Below are 21,346 nucleotides of genomic sequence, written 5' to 3'. Positions count from 1 at the left end.
GACTGTGGGAGCTTCCAGAGGCTTTGGGACAACGTTGCCCTTGTTCTCTGAGCTGTGATAATTCCACAAAGGGACAGGGAACAGGCCAGGGGTTTTCAGGTGAGCGGTCATTCGGCGGAGCTGTTTCCCTGGAGCGGGGATGCTGCGCTCACAGGAGCTTCAGAGTCACTTGGAGACTTTGATGGAGAGTCTCCATCACCAGGCCACACTCCCGGGGTCTGGGAGCTCTCAGAACCCGTATGCTGCTGCCGCCGCTGGTCTAGTAATCACACGTGAGAATCACTGCCCACCTGGAAGGCTGTTCTCAGGTGTCCTGAGCAGAACCCCCAGTAGCAGGCTTACTGCACCCCCAGGAGTGCCTGCTTCAGACCCTGTAAGTACTGGTCCTCTGCACACGGCTTTCTGGGAAACCTACACCAAATGACCATCCTTCTCTGCATCTTACTTTCCTTATCTGTAAAGGAGGTTGAACTAAAGATGTATCGATTCTAACATTCCACGGTCTGAACGAAATAAGAGTCTAGCGCCTGGTAAAGAGGTTTATTATCCTGAAAATATCAAGTGGCCTTAATCACACCGATACTCAGTAAGTTTAGCTGAGTGTATAAAAGTAGAAATGGACAGGTGGGCTTTTAACTCTTGTTTGTGATGGACCAGTTCTGCCAGCAGGGCTGGTTCCTTAAAATAAAGGTTGATCTCAAATCATTTATTTTACACTGTCAGCACCTCATATGGGGCTTGGTAAATAGATGTTCCATAACGGATAAAAGGGAGAGAGAGATGGATGGATGAGAGATAAGTGGGCGGGGAGATGGGATGGATGAGACTGATAGATGTGTTATCGGATGGGACTGCATATATTGACCTGTAGATGGGTTAAAAGGGATGAATGCTAACTTGGGAGAGTTGGATGTCCTCCAGCTGTCCTTAAACCTAGCAGACCTGGAGCCACGGTCATCTTCCTGTGCAGAAGTCCACCATCCTCTGCTGTCAGCATGACCAAAGGTGGGTAAGGCTTCAGTCCTTTACCACCAAGCGTCTTCTTGCATGAAAATTCCATCCCATCCCTGTTTTGCTGGAGATAAACTAGCTCTCCTCCGTGTTCAAGCTGTGTGTGTTCAAGCTCCATGGGCAAGTGGACTTGTAAATGGTTCATTAAAAGGGAATAAAGAGTCTGAAGGGACTTGCCTGACTGGGCTCAGATTCAGGAAATCTCAGTTCTAAACCCACATCAGTTAATGACTTGCTGGATAACTTTCCTGACATCGCTGAACCTCAGTTTTCCCTCATTTTGTTGTTCATGTTAATCCCAGAATCCTTGACAGTTTTATCAGGCAAAAGGAATTCAAAAGAGCTTGGTGGGCCTGAAGCCTCTGCCAGACACCCTCTCCTGTTGACTAGAACCCAACCTTGTGCCGAGGATTTAATAGGCGTCACTGCAGTCCGTCCTCACAATAGGCCTGGGTCATAGGAGTTACTGTTTCAGTGTCATGGTTGAGGACGTCAGGGCTCATGGTGATGAGATCATTTCCGCAAGGTCCCCAAGCTAGTGGCAGAGCTGGGGTGCACACCCCTATGCTGACTGAGGAGGTCGTGCCCTTAACCGGCATTTCACCAGCTCCACTTCACCTTCTCCAGACGAAGACCTTTCTCACAGCTCGTTGTGACGCAGCTGTGATGTGAGTGGGACTAGTCTCCCGCGGGTACCGACTGAGTGTGGGGAGGGGGGACGCTCCTGGTGGGACGGAGTTAGCCTGGAAGACGGGGATGAGCAAGCAGCCCTGTTACATCACGTGCACGAAAGATTTAGAAAGAGGCTGCCTTGGTAAAGAACCCGCCTGCAGTGCAGGAGACCCCAGTTTGCTCCCTGGGTCGGGAAGGTCCGCTGGGGAAGGGATAGGCTACCCACTCCAGTATTCTTGGGCTTCCCTGGTGGCTCAGAAGGCAGAGTCCGCCTGCAATGAGGAAGACCTGGGTTCAGGCCCTGATTTGGGAAGATCCCTGGAGGAGATCATGGCTACCCACTCCAGTGTTCTTGCCTGGAGAATCCCCATGGACAGAGGAGCCTGGTGGGCTACAGTCCATGGGATCACAAAGAATCGGACATGACTGAGCGACTAAGCCACACAGCATGAAGGCTGTGTAGATGCTGGATCGTGTCACCATTTAGCATTTCCTTAGAGAAATGTGATTTTTCAGAAAGCTCACGGTGCTGCCAATGCTCTACAAGACAGCCCTGGGACCTGCCCAGGGCCCGTCCCGTTTGGCCCTGGATGGGCTGTGCCCAGGGCGCCTGGCGCATCTTCCGTGGACGTCACGTCTCAGCGCCCAGCCCTGGTCTGGGACCCTGTCTAGCCTGGCCACGCTCCCTTTGAACATCTGGGTCGTCAGAGGTGATCCAGTCCAGCTTTGTGAGCGCTGCCCCGAGTCCCGTCGCCTGGGTCTGGGGGATGATTTCCGGCTTGTGAACGCTGGCTCTTAGAGGGGAGTGTAAGTCGTGTCGGGTTGATAGAGCCTGCCTCGTGTGAAAGGGCCACGGCTCACTTTTTCACACGTGGAAGAGGAAGATGCTAGGGTGACTACGTGGGAACAGCTGAGCCCAAAGTGTAGGGGGGTCCCCCCTGCTGACCCCGTGAGCCAGGCATGCCGTCGGCAACCCGAGAGGTATAAAAGCGCCAGCCTCCATCCCTTGCGGATTTTGGCATCAGCCGGCCCACCGGGACCGCCCTTGCTGACGTGGTCTCCTGGGGTCTGGGTGCCCGCAGCCTTGCAGGCAGACTCGAGTCCGTCTCCTCCCTCAGGGCACGACGAGAAGGCGGAGAGCGCGGTCCAGGCCGCCGCCTGCTGTGCCACGTGCAAGGAGCTCCGCCAGGTGAAGGAGACAGTGCTGCAACTGAAGCAGAAGGTACGTGCCGGGCGTGCCAGAGACCAGCGCGCGAGACAGAGGGGGGTGGCGGGGCGTCTGGGAGCAAGAAGAGTGTCCGCCACGGCTTGGCTGGGTATTCCCTGAGGTTGGCGCCAACCAGGTTTGGACTGGAGCGCTTTGCCCAGCCACCCTCGGGGCTCATTATAGTTCAACAGAACAGCGAAGGCCAGGGGTTGGTGGTGGTGGCTGTTCCGTCGCTCTGTCCTGTCCGACTCCTTTCGACCCCACAGACCGCAGCACGCCAGGCTTCCCTGTCCTTCACCAACTCCCGGAGCCTACTCAGACTCATTGAGTCAGTGATGCCATCCAACCATCTCATCCTCGGTCATCCCCTTCTCCTCCTGCCTTCAGTCTTTCCCAGCATCAGGGTCTTTTCCAATGAGTCAGCCCTTTGCATCATGTGGCCAAAGTTTTGGAGCTTCAGCTTCAGCATCAGTCTTTCCAATGAATATTCAGAGTTGATTTCCTTTCGGATGGACTGGTTTGATCTCCTTGCAGTCCAAGGGACTCTCAAGCATCTTCTCCAGAAGCACAGTTCGAAAGCAGTGACTAGTAGAATAGACTGCTAGGTAAGGGGCCCAGGAGAATCGGAGAATGAACTGTGATTGGTGCGGCTTTTTGTGAAATGAACATCCCGACGCGTGGCCCTTTCCCGATTCTAAATAGGCTAGCATACAGTCATCATTTGCCTGTGTTTTATCAATAGAAAACAGCTTCTTTATAAACTTCCACGGCTGGTGATGAATTTCTGTAGCAGCTTTATTTTTCACATTTAAAAGTTAGAGCCTTACGTCGGGCTCCACGCACCCGGGAAAGCAATGACTTGAGGACCTTGTGTCACCGAGGGAGAGGACTGACTCCCTTTGTCTGAGGCTCCCTCGCATGCCTGATGGACCAGATTTCTAGTAATGTAATTGCGCTGAGAGGAATGCCCCTGGGGGAGGGGGGTTAGAACCCTGAAATCCTGTTGCAAGCCCAGGTCGATGGTGTTTATTATACCTGAGGTCAGTGAATTCACCAGTCTGTCAGCAGCTCAGAAATTGCTCTTCTGCTGGTAAAACATAAACTTGCTAGTTTGTTTATTTAATTGCTTCCCCTCAAGGCTCTTAGTACATCAAAGAGGTGTGTGTGATCTGTTTAACTTTGGCATCTAGTTATTGTAAAGGGCGAAAGGGTAAGATTAGGCAGTATTGCTTTTCTGTGTTCAACAGACATGCAGGCATGTGAGATCCATAGCTTCCCGTGAAACAGGCAGGTCAGCAGGCTGAGGAGATCAGTGGCTTTGCCGGCTTGTGGTACCCAGGTGGTGAAGATCTCACAGTTTTAACAGAAGCATGTATGTGTGTGATGTTCCAGTTCCCAAATAGCTTGTAATCTGATCGACCAGGCAGAAAACCTTGTAAGTACATCGGTGTAAATTCAGAGTTCTAAATAATACTCCCCACACAGATATCCTCAGGTTGAAACTTGGATTGGTATCAGTATTTACCAAGTTGAGTCTGGAAAAGAGTTCGTGGATGAAGTTTGCATTTCATAGGCCAGAGGATTCGGGCCTGAGGGAGGCAGTTGATGAATGATGGATGTCTCAACGCCTGATGCTACCCTCTGTTTTCTTCTCTGGAGAATTAATAATCCAAAAGCTACGGAGAAGCTCTTTCTAGCCTGAGTGATTTTTAGAGTCAGTGCTGCTAAGTCTCGCTGGTTCAGAGATTCAGTTGCTAGTTCACCATCTGTCTTTCCCCCTCACCTCCCTGCAGTGTTTTATGATCCATGAAAGAAGAAATGTTATGAAGAACTTGAAATTCTATGTTCCCCTTAAGGCCCTTGTGGGTGAGCTGCTCACAGATCCAGCAACAATGCTTGTTAGCCCTGCAGTGACTCTCAGGCGTGGGCTTTGGCCTGGAATTGGTCTGTCTTATACCGAATTCTCCTGAAGATGGCTCAGTGGTAAAGACTCTGCCTGCCAATGCAGGAGAACCCAGGTTCGATGCCTGGGTTGAGATAATCTCCTGGAGGTGGAAATGGCAACCCACTCCAGTATCCTTGCCTGGAGAATCCCATGGACAGAGGAGCCTGGTGAACTACGGTCCATGGGGTGGCAAAGAGTCAGACACGAGTGAGCAGCTGAACACGCACATACCGAGTTCTGTAAGCCCATTGTGGCAAGTCTGGGCCAAAGCCGACATTAAAGGAACTTCACAAGGAGCAATCCTTTTTTTTTTAAATTTTTTACCTATTTACCTCGTTTCTGGCTGCGCTGGGTCTTCGTTGCTGTGCATGGCTTTCTTTGGTTGCGGCGTGAGGGTCTCTCTTTGCAGCGGCTTCTCTTGTTGTGGAGCACAGGCTCCAGGAAACGCGGGCTTCAGTAGTCACAGCACAGGCGCTTGTTGCCCCGCCCCCGGTGGGATCTTCCCTGACCAGGGACCGAACCCATGTCCTTCGCATTGGCAGGTGGATTCTTACCCACCGTGCCACCCCGAACGTCCAGAGCAGCGCCTCCTTAAAGGTGCCTAGCAGAGTGTGCTGTAGTCTGCAGTTGATGAAGCGGTTTCACAGCCAGGATCCCGTTTAATTCTCACGGCGATACCCACGTTGTCAGAGAGCTGCAGTCACTGCCCGGGAGGCAGAGCAGACCCTCATTCGAGGTCTCCTGACCCCTCCTCCTGTGCTGCCGCGGGGCTGTCGGTTGCGTGTTAACCTCCTCGCACTACTGTGATGCCATCTGTTCTGTTTGAGGGAGAGCGTGGGGCAGCTGCCCACATCCACCTCGGCTCAGAAGTAGCTTACCGGGTGTCCTGGACCGTGGCCAATCCCACAGTGTAAAACCGTGGGCAGATGGGTTGAACGACACCGTGAGGGTGCAGTCAGCGAAATCCTGACCGTGGCAGACTCTGCATGGCCCCTGCCCTAGGCTCCTGATGGGCTGAGGCTGAGGACAGGAAAAGTGGGGCGCCCCTGCAGGTTACAGCAGATTAAAAGATGCCTTGTTTTTTTTAAGTGGGCAAGACTAAACCGTAGCATCTAGGTCTGCACAGTTGGGTCATAAATTACTTTTTAAAGCACAGGAGGTGATTAAAATCAGGACAGTAGTCACTTTGGGGGGAAGGATGGGTGATTGGGTCAGGGCCTGTGGACAAAGTTCTGGTTTTTGACCTAGGTGTTCATTAAAAGGGTGTTTGTGTTATAAGATTTCACTGAGATACAGATTTGTGGGGGTTTTGTTTTGCTTTGTTTGCATACATTTTTTAAATTCATTTGTTTCTGGCCACACCAGCACACGTGGGATGTTAGTTTCCCAACCAGAACTTGAACCTGTGGCCCCTGCATTAGAAGCACAGAGTCCCAACCACCAGACCACCAGGGAAGTCCCCAGACTCTGTGCTTTTATTCTCCAATTAAAAATGCTTTTTTGAAAATGGTGTAATGATTCCATCATGTAACTTGCAGGGAGGGGTCTCAGGCCCATCAGAACACTGAAGAAAAATCTGAGCCAGGAGACCAGTTTTTTAATTTATGATGGTTTTTAATGATGCGGAGAAATTATTTTTTTAGGTTTGACTTTTTAACGAAATATAGTTGATTTACAATGTTATATTGGTTTCAAGTGTTCAACATCGTCAATATTTTTATTGGTCATATTCCATTTTAAGTTATTATGAAATATTGGCCATGTCCGCTGCGCTGCATCATGCACTATTGTAGTTTGTTTGTTTTATTCGTAGTAGTTTGTGCTTCTTTATCCCCCACCCTGTCCCTCGCCCCAGTGGTAACCGCCAGTTTGCTCTCTGTATCTGGTAGCTTTCCATCTTGTTCTATTCGTTCATTTGCTTTATGCTTTGGTTCCACCTGTAAGTGATCACAGAGAGTATCTGGCCTTCTCTCACTTATTTTACTTAGCACAGTGCTCTCCTCGTCTATCCATGTTGCTGCAAATGGCAAATTTTCATTCTTTTTTGCATTTCCAAAGAAAACAAAGGCTCAGATGGTAAACACTCTTCCTGCAATGCAGGAGATGTGGGTTCAATCCCTGGGTCGGGAAGATCCCCTGGAGAAGGGAATGGCTACCACTCCAGTATTCTTGCCTGAGAAATCCCATGGACAGAGGAGCCTCATGAGCTACAGCCCATGGGGTTGCAAAGAGGCAGATATGACTGACCGACTAACACTTCAAAAAAATACAGAAACGCTAATTCAGAAAGATACATGCCCGCCCAGCGTTCATAGCGGCATGATTTACAATAGCCAATGGAAGCAACCTAAGTGTCGATCAGCAGACGAACAGATAAGGAAGCTGTGGCGTGTATATGTGTGCACACGCACAGACACAGTGGAAGGAGCGAGTTTTTAACAGGACCCTCGTGTCCCTGTAGCAGAGACGATCTGAGTTGAGGCCGCGTTGCTGCAGAGCAGTCAAGGGAAGCTTGCGAGTTCGGTGAAGGCCTGCCGTGGCCGGTGACGGGCTGGGAGATGGTGAATGACAAGAAGGCACAGGATGAAGATTTGCCTTAAATGAGCTTCCGGTCTCAGCTGAGAAACAAGCCCACGGCGGAAGTCAGCCCACATGGCCGAGTGGGGTGGTGCCGGCAGCGGAAGCTTCAGAAGCGAGAGACCAAGGAGGTTTCCCAGGCGCGAGCAGCTTTGCAAGCCGAAGGCTCTGTTCGCTCGCTGCCTTTTGTGCCAGCAGACGGCGGCTTCTCAATGCTTTCCTCTGAGGCCTCAGTCTAGCTGCTCTGTACAATGGGTCTTCTTGGGAGGCCTGGGAAGACTAATCCGTATGAAGTGGACTGCAGGTTGCTTTGCCAATTATGAGTTATAAGAGAGGCAGCTGGGTGTTGTGGTGAGGACCACAGATTCCAGAAACAGGCGGGCACGGTTTAAGCCCTAGCCCCACTACTTTCTGGCTCTGTGACCCTGGGTAAGTGACTTAACCTGTCTGTGTCAACAGTTCTAGAAAAAGAAGATAACAGTAATACGTACTACATAGGACATCATAATCATCAAGTGAGTACGTATTTATAAAGGGCTTAGAATAGTCCCTGCCACCTAGAAAGAGCTCTGTAAATGTTCTCCAGAATATAAGAAACGTGAATTATAAGTGCTAATAAAGTGCTTTACAGACCACACCTCATTTGTCCCAATAGCCCTGTGAGGTAGGTGCATTATTATGAAGGCTAGCATGAGATACTGATATCTGTAATTCCACTGACTGATTGGAATCCACGAGAAGTGCAGACTCTTCTTGCAAGTGTGTGTGTGTGTGTCTGTGTGTGTGTGTGTGTAGAACGTCAAGCCAGGATTTCCAGACGACTGCCTCCACGACGCCAGCACCTTTATTTTCTGCTCGTCCTGCGGACACTTAGAGGTCTAACTGGCGGGAGCCGGGAGGTAATTACCCAGCAGGAGGTCAGCCAGGAAGCTGAGGTCGATGTTGACGGGGTCACCTCATGAACTTTACAAGGAAGCAAAGAAAGCTGGACAGGGCGTGGAGTGGGCTGGGCTTGGTTATGACATTTTCATCCAAAGACTTGCTGGTCTGGTCTGAACCTCTGGTTTTATAGACGTGAAGATGAGAACCTGGAAAGGCGAAGGGACCTACCCAGAGTCAGCCCGCTACCTACAAACAGCCAGGAGCAACCCCCACCCCCCACCCCACCCGGCAGAGCATGCGCACTGTGTCTGTGATCGTAGTTGCTGGCGATTATTAATCTGGGCGCTGAGCCAGGCACATTCAAGACTTTCATCACTTTCATCCTCCCAGCAGCCCTTCTTAGGTGGATATTATGATCCTTGTTTTATAGACGAGAAAATCAGGATCTGTAGCTTGCCAGGATCCCGCAGGTAGATCGTAGCAATTTGTTGTTCAGTGGCTCAGTCATTTTTGCAACTCCACGGCCTGCAGCGCGCCAGGCTCCCCTGTCCTCCACCATCTCCCAGAGTGTGCTCAAATTCCAGTGCATTGAGTCACTGATGCCATCCAACCATCTCATCCTCTGTCGTCCCCTTCTCTTCCTGCCCTCAATCTTTCCCAGCATCACGGTCTTTTCCAATGAGTCAGCTCTTCACATCAGGTGGCCAGAGTATTGGAGCTTCAGCATCAGTCCTTCCAATGAATATTCAGAGTTGGTTTCCTTTTCAATTGACTGGTTTGATCTCCTTGCAGTCCAAGGGACCCTTAACAGTCTTCTCCAGCACCACAGCTCGAAAGTATCAATTCTTTGGCACTCAGCTTTCTTTACAGCCCAACTCTCACATTTATACATGACTACTGGAAAAACCATAGCTTTGACCTGATGGACCTTTGTTGGCAAAGTGATGTCTCTGCTTTTTAGTATGCTGTCTAGGTTTAACATAACTTTCCTTCCAGAGAGCAAGCATCTTTAATGTGACAGGACTGAGACTTAAACATAGATCTGCCTGATGCCAAAGCCCACACGTGAGATTCACATTTCCGTTTTCCTCTTGGAAGCGGATAATAACATTGCACCAGCCTTCAGAGGTCAGTGTTGCCCCCTCTGTCCTCTCATTAGAGAACTTTTGCTTATAAATTCCCTTCACTCAGGGGTTCTGACCCTCAGAAGCACAATCTGCCCTGGATTTTACACCCCTGAATCAGCTTTCTGGAAGGAAGAGGCTAGAACTGCCATTTACCAAGCACTTAGTATGGATTCCCCTGGTGGCTCAGACAGTAAAGAATCTGCCTACAATGCAAGAGATCTGGGTTCAATCCCTGGGTGGAGAAGATCCCCTGGAGAAGGAAATGGCCACCCACTCCTGTATTCTTGCCTGGAGAATCCCATGGACAGAGGAGCCTGGTGGACTGCAGTCCAGGAGGTCACAGACAGTCAGACACAGCTGAGCGACGGACACTTTCACTCCCACTTATATGTTCCAGCTCCTCTCCTGGGCACCTTTACACACTGGTGTAATCCTCCCAGTTCTAATGGCGGATGTTTCCCATGAGGAAATGGGCGTTCAAAGCATTTAGTTCTTACCAAAGGTCTCACTGATTCCTGGCCTTGAGGAATGCAAAAATCATTCATGTCTGAGGTTCCTCTGGCTTCTCGTAGAATGAGCCCCTGAAATCTGAGAGAGAGAGAGCAGGAGATCCAACCAGTCCATCCTAAAGGAAATCAGTCCTGAATATTCATTGGGAGGACTGATGCTGAAGCTGAAGCTCCAATACTTTGGCCACCTGATGCAAAGAACCAACTCATTTGAAAAGACCCAGATGCTGGGAAAGATTGAAGGCGGGAGGAGAAGGGGACGACAGAGGATGAGGTGGTTGGATGACATCACTGACTCAATGTACATGAGTTTGAGCAAGCTCTGGGAGTTGGTGATGGACAGGGAGGCCTGGCGTGCTGCCGTCCATGGGGTCACAGAGTCGGACACAACTGAGCGACTGAACTGAACTGAACTGAGCGGGCGGGGTGGGGGTGGGGAGGGGGGCACAAAGTATTTTAAGACCTTGTCTCAGAAGGCACACACCGTTGCTTTTGTCTTTTTCTGTTCATTAGGCACCTAAGCACAGCGGGTGGAAATTTAGTATTCACCTTTTAAAGGGCCTCCCTGGTGGCTCAGATGGTAAAAAAATCTGCCTGCAATGCAGAAGACCCGCATTCAATCCCTGGGTTGGGAAAGATCCCCTAGAGAAGGGAAAGGCTACCCACTCCAGTATTCTTGCCTGGAGAATTCCATGGACAGAGGAGCCTGGTGGGCTACAGTCCATGGGGTCGCAAAGAGTCGGACACGACTGAGCGACTCACACTTTTAACGGCAGGAGCGCCCTGACATTTGGGGACATGTTTTAAAACCGTCACAGTCGCTGTTTCCCAACCAGCTGAGCCTGCAGGTGACCTGTGAGCCATGTTTTCCTGGCTCCCACGGCTGAGATCTTTCAGAGCCGGGACCATGCCTTGGTCACCGTGGTCGCCTTAGAACCAAGCACGGTGCCTGGCGTGTAGTAGTTTCTCAAATATTTGATACATAAAGAGCTTAACAAGCTGAAAGCCTGAAGCAGATCGACTGTGTTAATTATGATATTCATGAGTTCAGTGATATTCAGGCAGACTGGAGCCGATCCAGGGTCACCCTAACTAGGCAGCTGAGCGATCTCAGGCAAGTTGTGTTGACTGGAAGGCCTCTGGGTTTAGAAGGAGGATCTCTCCAGCCCTTCTGGCTCTGACGGGTTTGGATAAGGGGAAAGGAGCCAGGACAGGCTGTGAAGCCTCTGCAGACCACACGAGCGCAGCACGCAGCCGCCTGCAGTGGGGCTGGCACCGTCTCCTGACCCAGGTCCCTCTTCTCGTTGCAGGTTGCCCTGCTCCCCAACAGCGCTGCCGACCTGGGCAAGTACATCACTGGTCACAAGGCGCTGGCCTCAAATGCCTACCTTCCGGGTCCTCCTGGCCTGCCTGGGGGCCAGGGCCCCCCTGGTGAGTATGAACATGAATGTGAGCGTCACTCAGCTGTGTCCGACTCTTTGCAAGTCCATGGACAGTCTGTGGAATTCTCCAGGCCAGAATACGGGAGTAGGCAGCCTTTCCCTTCTCCGGGGGATCTTTCCAACCCAGGAATCGAAGCCAGGTCTCCCACATTGCAGGCAGATTCTTTACCAGCTGAGCCACCAGGGAAGTGAGTGTGAAGAGGAGCATGAAAGGGTGGTGGGTTCACCAGCCAGAGCCTGCCAGGAGCTCACGTTCAGTGGGGATGGGGCGGAGTTCTTCAGCTTCCATGGGTGGGAGCAGAAGCCAGGGTCCAGGGAACTCACACACCTGTGAGCCAAGAAATGGACAAACCTGAGAAACCCTCATAACCAACAGTCATCAGGGGAAAAGGCATCGTCCTGAACTGGACCAGAGTCTTAAAGATCATTATTAAGTTACAGGGAAACAAAATGAAAACCATTTTTAACACTAGCATGTGTGAATGTCGGATGGTGTACTGAACACCTCTGGGCTCATCACCTGCTCTCACTCACGTTTCATGGCCAGCCTCAGGCCACTGTTTTCCAATCCTCTCTCCTCCTCCTCCTGTTATTTGTGAACACGTGTACATTGATATTTATTTTTATATCTGTCTCTATGCTTCACTTTATTAAGTCACCCTCACTGAGATACAATTCTGTACAGTAAAATGTACACAAGTCCCAGTCGGACAAGTTTTCATATATGCCTGCACTGCGTGCGTGCCCCATCCCTTCAGTCCTGTCCGACTCTGCAATCCTATGAGCTGCAGCCCGCCAGGCTCCTCTGTCCATGGGATTCTCCAGGCAAGAACACTGGAGTGGTTGCCATTTCCTCCTCCAGGCGATCTTCCCGACCCAGGGATGGACCCCGCGTCTCCTGCACCATCTTTGTCTCAGGCCGATTCTTTACTGCTGAGCCAGTGGGGAAGCCCTGCGTGCACCCTGTCTCAAGCCCTCACTAAGCACCACCGTGTATCTGGTCTACATCCAGATATAGGAGCTTCCCATCACCCCCAGAAAGTGCCCTGTGCCCTTGACAATCTGCATCCTCGGCTCTAGGTAACCACCAACCTGCTTTCTGTCGCTGCAGTTTTGTCTGTTCCAGAACTTCGTGAAAAGGAATCTATTCTTTTGTCTGGCTTCTTCAGCATACTGTTTTGGAGATTCCCCCCATACGCTGAAGAAAATCCCAAACATCCTGTCTTTCCATCGGGAAATACACAACAAGAACTGAAAACAGTGACAGGACGTTTTCTCTTTTATTATGAGTCTCTCCATAGATAGATCAGTATTTTTTTCCCCATACTAGTGGAGGAAATATTATTAGGGTTAGCAAATGTTCTGAGACTTGGACATCTTATCCCCGCGGCTCATCGTTTAGCAGTGAGCTGGGTGTTGTGAGTGACCTCCTGACATTTTAATGGGGACAACAAAGCACACGGAATTAAAGCAAGCAGAATAAAGCAGTCCCTGTCTGCCCCCAAGTAAAGAGTTCATGTGCTTCCAGCAGTGGAAGCTTAAAGAAGAGACAGATCAGTGTAGCCTGCAGTGATCGGGGGACTTGGGGCTCAAGCTGGACGTGGACGGACATGAAAGGTAGAACCATGGAAGGACATGGACAGGTTTTAGGATGGAAGGTCAGCAGCAACATTGGCTCAAAACGCTTTCTAAACTGTGTGTTTTCTTCTCCACTAATATCTTCATCTCCCAGTTTCCATCAAAACCCAGACTCCTGGGGCTCCGTCTGTACAGAGACCAGAAGCTGGTCCAAGACTTTGGTTTCTCCCCTTGTTCATTCCCTTGACTTCTTTCCCCCAGCGGACACCACACACAAGCAGCCTCTCGCTGCTCCTGAGTAAGCTTGGGTCCCTTCTTATAAACAGATTCTCAGCACGGTGTTGTCCGCCCTTCTCTACGGAAATCTCCTTCCTCTGCTTCCCTGGAGAAATTCATCCCAGGCCAGTCTGCATGTCACTCCAACACGGACATTCGAGGAACAGGGGAGCTGCTGGCCTCTTTCTTCCTGATGAATGACTTGCGGGCTTTCCACACCAGTCCTGCCTTCTGGTTCCTAGCATCATGTGGGCTGCCCGGGGGCCTTGCCGGGGCGGAGAGTCGCTGAGGACTCGCTTGGGCAGTGCCCTTGCTTTCTCCTCCAGTCCTATTTCCTTCTCCCTCCTGGCTTCTAGCAGCGTGCTGTGTGATGCTGTCCACTGCGATGTGTTAGGGCAGCTAGAGGGAGAACTGGACTCTCTTCCCCTTAACTGACAGTCCAGTCCTGAAGTCTGATGAATCACAGCCTGGGGCGCCAAGCCAGGAAGCTCCACTAGGTTGGAGTCCTCTGGCTTTGGTGTGGAGTGCTGGCTGCTCGCCGCCCCTCCCTGTGACATAGAAGGTGCTGGCATTTGCTCATCAAAGCCCCACAGTTTAAAGGCACCTGACGCGGTGATCTCTAAAGCTCATTGATTGCCTAAATGAAGGTAAGATATGATCTCCAGCCTGTCCTTGTGTTTTTAGAGGTGAAGTATTTTGTTATGAGAGGGAGCTGGTCTCCTTCCCAGGTAAACTCTTTCAAGGATGTACCTGGAACCAGCATTTAGAGGAGGGGGTGGGGGGGGTGGTGAGACATACTTGGATGGAATAATTAAGTCTTTAATGTTGGCTTAATTATTTCGTGAGCTAGAAAAGACTTCCCAAATATGCTAAGTCTGAAGTCTCTGGGGGTTTTTTGTTTTGTTTTCCAGTGCCTGAAAGTCATTCCATTCTATCACTGTGTTCTGCCAATTGTAGGAGCCGTGTACCATCAAAAAGGAGCTCCTGTGTGCATTTGAAAGAGAGGAATCAGTGTAGCGCTCAGGAACACATGCCCGAGAAATAGTGGCAGCGCGGCAGCCAGCCCAGCCCCTTCGTTAAAGTCATTTGATGTGAAACATCTACCGAACAGCCTTTTCTGTACCTGGGCTTCTCTGAGAGCGTGCTGACAATTAAAGTATAACCATGCCCACATAAAGTTGACCGTCTAAAACGGGGTTAAAACACAGCATCCTTCCCTCTGCTAAAGAATGAAGTTGGACCCTTGCTTTCTACCGTATACAAAATGGATTAAAAACCTAAATGTAAGACCTGAGACTATAAAACTCCTAGGAGAAAACATAGGTGAGAACTTTCACGACCTTGGCAATGATTTCTTGCATATGATACCAGAAGCACAGTGACAAAAGCAAAACTAGAGCTGAAATTCTCCCATTTGTTCGGGCAAACTGTCTTCCTCTTGCACCTTTAATATGGGTTGTTATCTTAAAGTCCCTGTGTGATAACCCTAACATCTGGGTTGCCTCTGAGTCTGATTCTGTTGATTGCTGTATTTCTTGAATTGTTTGATTTTGTTGTTTGATTTTGAGGAGTGTAGTCTGGAGTTGTTTAATTTTGAGGAGAGTGGTTTTATTTGGGTGTTGGTTTGAGCTTTTTATAATGTGCCTTAAAATTTTGCTCTGAATGCCAGATACTGTTTGCAGAGGAACAGTGAAGACTGGGTATGTAGTAATTACTCCCGGAGACGGGTACGCGGGCTGCGCGCACGAAGAGTTGGGTCAGTTTAATGAATAACTGAGGGGTTTGGGTGTGTTGTCACTGACTCTACCTCTACCGTGGTCTCCAAGTTTTCAGATTCCTTCGATGGTAGGATACTGTTACTTTGGTGAGGGGCGAGCAGCGGGTACGCAGTTGTTTTACGGGCTTCCCTGGTGGCTCAGATGGTGAAGAATCTGCCTGCAGTGCCGGAGATGCAGGTTCAGTCGCTGGGGTGGGCAGATCCCCTGGAGAAGGAAATGGCAACCCACTCCAGTTTTCTCGCCTGGGAAATCACATGGACAGAGGAGCCCTGCTGGCTACAGTCCATGGGATCACACAAGATTCGGACACGACCTAGCAGCTAAACAACAGCCCAACTGCTCTCTGAGGCAGATTCTTATTAACCCTGCTTTACAGATGAGGATCGAAGGTTCACAGAGGTCAGGCAGCTTGTCCACGATTCAAAGGCAGGCCCCCCTGTGGTTGAAACCTGTACCCCAGCCACTCCCCAGCTGCGTTGACCACTGCCCTGCAGGGATGGGGGGATTCCGAGGGCAGATGGTCCCAAGACTGGTGAAATTAAAGAGCTTAAAGGAGGTGAAAGATGTTGAAGAGGTGAAATGGTCACTGATTGGATGAGGAGCTTATGGAAATAGAGGAATTTATAGGAAGACTCCCAAGTTTCTGGCTTGAACGGATGGGGATGGGAGGTCCATGAAAGGAGTGGGAAGTCTGAGTCGGTTGGCTGAATGCCTGAGACTAACACATTGTCAGTCAACAGTATTTCAATACAAGAAATGTTTTAGAGAAAGAATGGGGATGGACGGCAATTTCTGGTCATGTTCAAAATGCCTATGGGACATCTCAGTGGAGAGGTCAGGAGGCAAAGGTCAGAGTGCAAAGAGAAACGGCTGCAAGGGGCGCCTGGACTGTCAGCCAGCCAGAGTCCTCATCCTCCTCCCGGGCTGTGGACTAACGAGGTGCTCTTTGATTGCAGGCTCTCCAGGACCGAAGGGGAGTCCCGGCTTCCCGGGGATCCCAGGCCCCCCCGGGCAGCCTGGCCCGCGGGGCTCGATGGGACCCGTGGGACCATCTCCCGACCTGTCCCACATTAAGCAAGGCCGGAGGGGCCCTGTGGTCAGTATTTCATCAGAGCTCCCACCTGTGGTTGGGGAACGCGCATTCCTTCTGCTAAACGAGGTCCCTTTGCCTTGTAGGGTCCACCAGGCGCCCCAGGAAGAGATGGCTCTAAGGTAAGTCTTCCGAGTGGTCCTTACGCGCCTTGGGTCCTCAGTCACCGCCTCCTTGCAGGCATCACCTGGAGCTCCTATATGGTTCACTCTCCCCCTTTGCACGTGGCCAAGTTGAGACACAGATATACTTTTTGTCCCCAAAGTTGGGAGGAAAATCTAAAAAGCCATTTTCTTTAAGATATGGAACAACCATAATAACAAAAACAGCCGCAAAAACCACTTGGAAGAAAAAACGACCCCTATAAACGTTAAACCTCCTGGTTGTCATGGTAGCATGTTTTTCTATTTAGCCAGGCTTCTCTGTGGGGCTGTTTTACGTGTGTTCCTAATTTCTTTGCTGTGTTTAAGTCAAGAACAGGAGAAGCTCCAGTCTCTGCAAGTGGGTGGTTTCGCTCTGGGGGACTGCCTGCCCCACCGGCCTCATAAAGTCAGTGTGAGTTACTTTAGATGCTTCTAAGCTATTCCACACGCTGCCTGGAAATACCAGCTTCCCTCCTTTCAGATCTGGTTGGAAAACACATGGCCTTGGGGGAAATGGAAATGAGAGGCACTTGACTCAAGCCTTTCGGTTGAGAGCAGCGGCCCCAAGAGTGCAGCGGGAAGCTGACGTTTGCTTCCCATAGGAGAGACTTGCTGTCTTGTGCGGGGAGATGGTAGTGGTGGGGTCTAAATGGAGGCAGGGGTGGTGGCACCCGTGTGGTCCAGACGCTAACCCTGACCCTTCTGTTTTCAGGGGGAAAGAGGCGCACCAGGTCCCAGAGGGTCTCCAGTAAGTAGCCCCGCCTGTCTTCCTTCCCCAGGGCAGCGCGCTCAGGGCTCCCTCTCAGGGGAGCCTTCCTAGTTGGTCTTGTTAGCAACAGCCGGCCCCTTGCAGCTGTGGTTCAGCCCCGCCACAGAGAGCTCCGTGGTTACAGGAAGAATCACACCAGCCTTTTGCAGCTGGTTGAGTTTTACAAATCCACTTCCTGGGGGCGGGGCGGGGGGGGTTGTTTGTTTGCTTTTCTCATGGCTAATCTTTATTTGTGCTTCCCTGCTGGCTCATCGGTAAAAAATCCACCTGCCAATGCAGGAGACGTGGGTTCGATCCCTTGGTTTGGAAGACCCCCTGGAGAAAGGGAATGGTTACCCACTCCTGTGTTCTTGCCTGGATAATTCCATGGACAGCAGAACTTAGCGGGCTACAGTCCATGGGGTGGCCAAAGACTTGGACACGACTTAGCGACGAAGCAGCAATCACGACAATCTTTATTTGGAATGTCTAAGGTTCAAAACCCTAGTATGTCCTAAGTCTGTTTCCAGGTGTGTCTTACACCATTGGAAGTGGCAGAGCTGAGGTTCAAATCCAAGAGAACCGCAGCCTCTTACCCACTGCTCTCCACCTCCCAGGGCTCTTTGGAAGCTAGCCTAGGAGGGGCACTCTCAGATTCCATCATTCTACCAGATTTGACGGAGCCTGAGAGCTAGGAGAAGCCCGTGTGCCGCCAGCGCGCACCCGGGAGGCGAAGGAACACAGGGCGGCCTCCGCCAGCTGCTGTTTACGGGCCTGACGTTTCCCCAGCAGATGGCAGGGCAGCGACCACGGCGCCCCCGGAAGCCCTGGGTCAGCCGAGGGGTGGGTCTCTGGTCGTCTGGTTTGACCCCTCTCTCCTGTGCAGGGACCCCCCGGTTCTTTCGACTTCCTGCTGATCGTGCTGGCGGAAATCCGTAACGACATCACCGAACTGCAGGAGAAGGTGTTTGGGCACCGGACTCACCCTTCAGCAGAGGAGTTCCCGTTACCTCAGGAATTTTCCAGCTCTCTGGAGACCCTGGACGTGGGATCCGGAGATGACTCCCCAGGAAGAACTGAGACAAGAGACTTGGGAGCCCCCAGAGACTTCTATCCTTAGTGCATCCCACATCTTCATGCCAAAGGAAGAGTGTTTTCCCCTGCAGTGAAGTTCTCCAAAGAACAAAATCAAAACATCCCTGGAGACCTAAAAAAAGATACATTTTTTATTTTCTTTACTCTTTCCCTTTCTTCTTCCTACTTCTCATCTTCCAGACACTGTTTCCAGAATCTCCTGCTAGACATCCTAAAGACACCAGGAATGAAATGATTGATTTCAGTGCTTCCCCTGGAGAATCTACAGGGCAACTTTTATTTGAATTCCTTCTTTTCCAGGGACTTCTAATTTCTGAATTAGGTACTCACATTATCTTAAAATTTGGCAGAGTATCAAAAAGGGGGGAAGAGTTCTAAGAAAATGTGACTTTCAGTTCAGTTCAGTTTCTCAGTCATGTCGGACTCTTTGCGACCCCATGAATCGTAGCACGCCAGGCCTCCCTGTCCATCACCAACTGCTGGAGTTTACTCAAACTCATGTCCATTGAGTCAGTGACACCATCCAACCATCTCATCCTCTGTTGTCCCCTTCTCCTGCCCTCAATCTTTCCCAGCATCAGGGTCTTTTCCAGTGAGTCAACTCTTTGCATCAGGTAGCCAAAGTACTGGAGTTTCAGCTTCAGCATCAGTCCTTCCAGTGAACACCCAGGACTGATCTCCTTTAGGATGGACTGGTTGGATCTCCTTGCAGTCCAAGGGACTCTCAAGAGTCTTCTCCAACACCACAGTTCAAAAGCATCAATTCTTCAGCACTCAGCTTTCTTTATCGTCCAACTCTCTCATTGGTACATGACTACTGGAAAAACCATAGCCTTGACTAGACGAACCTTTGTCAGCAAAGTAATGTCTGCTTTTTAATATGCTGTCTAGGTTGGTCATAACTTTTCTTCCAAGGAGCAAGCATCTTTTAATTTCATGGCTGTGATCACCATCTGCAGTGATTTTGGAGCCCCAAAAAATAGTCTCTCACTGTTTCCTCATCTATTTGCCATGAAGTGATGGGACCAGAGGCCATGATCTTAGTTTTCTGAATGTTGAGCTTTAAGCCAACTTTTTCACTCTCCTCTTTCACTTTCAACAAGAGGCTCTTTAGTTCTTCTTCACTTTCTGCCATAAGGGTGGTATTATCTGCATATCTGAGGTTATTGATATTTCTCCTGGCAATCTTGATTCCAGCTTGTGCTTTATCCAGCCCAGCGTTTCTCATGATGTACTCTGCATATAAGTTAAATAAGCAGGGTGACAATATACAGCCTTGATGTAGTCCTGTCCCAGTTTGGAACCAGTCTGTTGTTCCATGTCCAGTTCTAACTGTTGCTTCCTGACCTGCATACAGGTTTCTCAGGAGGCAGGTCAGGTGGTCTGGTATTCCCATCTCTTTCAGAATTTTCCACAGTTTGTTGTGATCCACACAGTCAAAAGCTTTGGCATAGTCAATAAAGCAGAAGTAGATGATTTTATGGAACTCTCTTGCTTTTTCAATGATCCAACATATGTTGGCAATTTGATCTCTGGTTCCTCTGCCTTTTCTAAATCCAACTTGAACATCTGGAAGTTCACTGTTCATGTCCTGTTGATGCCTGGGTTAGGGAATTTTGAGCATTACTTTGCTAGCATGTGAGATTAGTGCAATCATGTGGTAGTTCGAGCATCCTTTGGCATTGCCTTTCTTTGGGATGGGAATGAAAACTGACCTTCTCTAGTCCTGTGGCCACTGCTGTGTTTCCCACATTTGCTGGCATATTGAGTGCAGCACTTTCACAGCATCATTTAGGATTTGAAATAGCTCAACTGGAATTCCATCACCTCCACTAGCTTTGTTCATAGTGATGCTTCCTAAGGCTCACTTGACTTCACATTCCAGGATGTCTGGCTCTAGGTGAGTGATCACAACATCGTGGTTATCTGGGTCATGAAGATCTTTTTTGTATAGTTCTTTGTATTATTGCCACCTCTTCTTAATGTCTTCTGCTTCTGTTAGGTCCATACCATTTCTGTCCTTTGTTGAGCCCATCTTTGCATGAAAAGTTCCCTTGGTATCTCTAATTTTCTTGAAGAGATCTCTAGTCTTTCCCATCCTATTGTTTTCTTCTGTTTCTTTGCACTGATCACTGAGGAAGGCTTTCTTATCTCTCCTTGCTATTCTTTGGAACTCTGCATTCAATGGGTATATCTTTCCTTTTCTCCTTTGCCTTTCACTTCTCTTCTTTTCATAGCTATTTGTAAGGCCTCCTCAGACAACCATTTTGCCTTTTTGCATTTCTTTTTCTTGGAGACGATCCTGATCCCTGCCTCCTGTACAGTGTCACAAACCTCTGTCCATAGTTCTTCAGGCACTCTATCAGATCGAATCCCTTGAATCTATTTGTCAATTCCACTGTATGATTGTAAGGGATTTGATTTAGGTCATACCTGAATGGTTTAGTGGTTTTCCCTACTTTCTTCAGTTTAAGTCTGAATTTGGCAATAAGAAGTTCATGATCTGAGCCACAGTCAGCTCCTGGTCTTGTTTTTGCTGACCATATAGAGCTTCTCCATCTTTGACTGCAAAGAATGTAATCAACCAGATTTCAGTGTTGACCATCTGGTGATGTCCATGTGTAGAGTCTTCTCTTGTGTTGTTGGGAGAGGGTGTTTGCTGTGACCACTGCGCTCTCTTGGCAAAATGCTGCTAGCCTTTGCCTGCTTCATTCCGTACTCCAAGGCCAAATTTGCCTGTTATTCTAGGTGTTTCTTGCCTTCCTACTTTTGCATTCCAGTCCCCTGTAATGAAAAGGACATCTTTTGGGGGTGTTAGTTCTAGAAGGTCTTGTAGGTCTTCATAGAATCGTTCAACTTCAGCTTCTTCAGCATTACTGGTTGGGGCATAGACTTGGATTACTGTGATATTGAATGATTTGCCTTGGAAACAAACAGAGATCATTCTCTTGTTTTTGAGATTGCACCGAAGTACTGCATTTCGGACTCTCTTGTTGACCATGATGGCTACTCCATTTCTTCTAAGGAATTCTTGCCCACAGTAGTAGATATAATGGTCAGCTGAGTTAAATTCACCCATTCCCATCCATTTTAGTTCACTGATTCCTAAAAATGTCTTGCCAACTCCTGTTTGACCACTTCCAACTTGCCTTGATTCATGGACCTATTCAAGGTTCCTATGCAATATTGCTCTTTACAGCATTGGACTTTACTTCCATCACCAGTCAAATCCACAACTGGGTGTTGTTTTTGCTTTCGCAACATCT

General features: G+C 49.6%; 1 protein-coding gene across 2 annotated transcripts in view; it reads left to right on the top strand.

Annotated features, from left to right (window-relative positions):
- The window catches only part of CCBE1 (collagen and calcium binding EGF domains 1), a 215,831-nt gene extending 197,241 nt beyond the window's left edge, over nucleotides 1-18,590 (top strand). Inside the window, exons 6-11 of one of the 2 annotated variants that reach the window (XM_043889442.1) lie at nucleotides 2,766-2,905; nucleotides 11,241-11,361; nucleotides 15,961-16,100; nucleotides 16,181-16,216; nucleotides 16,950-16,985; nucleotides 17,872-18,590. In XM_043889442.1, the coding sequence (XP_043745377.1) occupies nucleotides 2,766-2,905; nucleotides 11,241-11,361; nucleotides 15,961-16,100; nucleotides 16,181-16,216; nucleotides 16,950-16,985; nucleotides 17,872-18,105 (707 nt within the window). In that variant the 3' untranslated portion in view covers nucleotides 18,106-18,590. The remainder of the gene's footprint in view (nucleotides 1-2,765; nucleotides 2,906-11,240; nucleotides 11,362-15,960; nucleotides 16,101-16,180; nucleotides 16,217-16,949; nucleotides 16,986-17,871) is intronic. The other variant, XM_043889443.1, reaches the window with a different exon arrangement.
- The last annotated feature ends 2,756 nt before the right edge of the window (nucleotides 18,591-21,346 follow it).

The sequence above is a fragment of the Cervus elaphus genome, chromosome 27 (genome assembly GCF_910594005.1).
Source record: "Cervus elaphus chromosome 27, mCerEla1.1, whole genome shotgun sequence".
In the NCBI taxonomy this organism is placed as follows: domain Eukaryota; kingdom Metazoa; phylum Chordata; class Mammalia; order Artiodactyla; family Cervidae; genus Cervus; species Cervus elaphus.
This window is presented reverse-complemented; position numbering and strand designations above follow the sequence as displayed.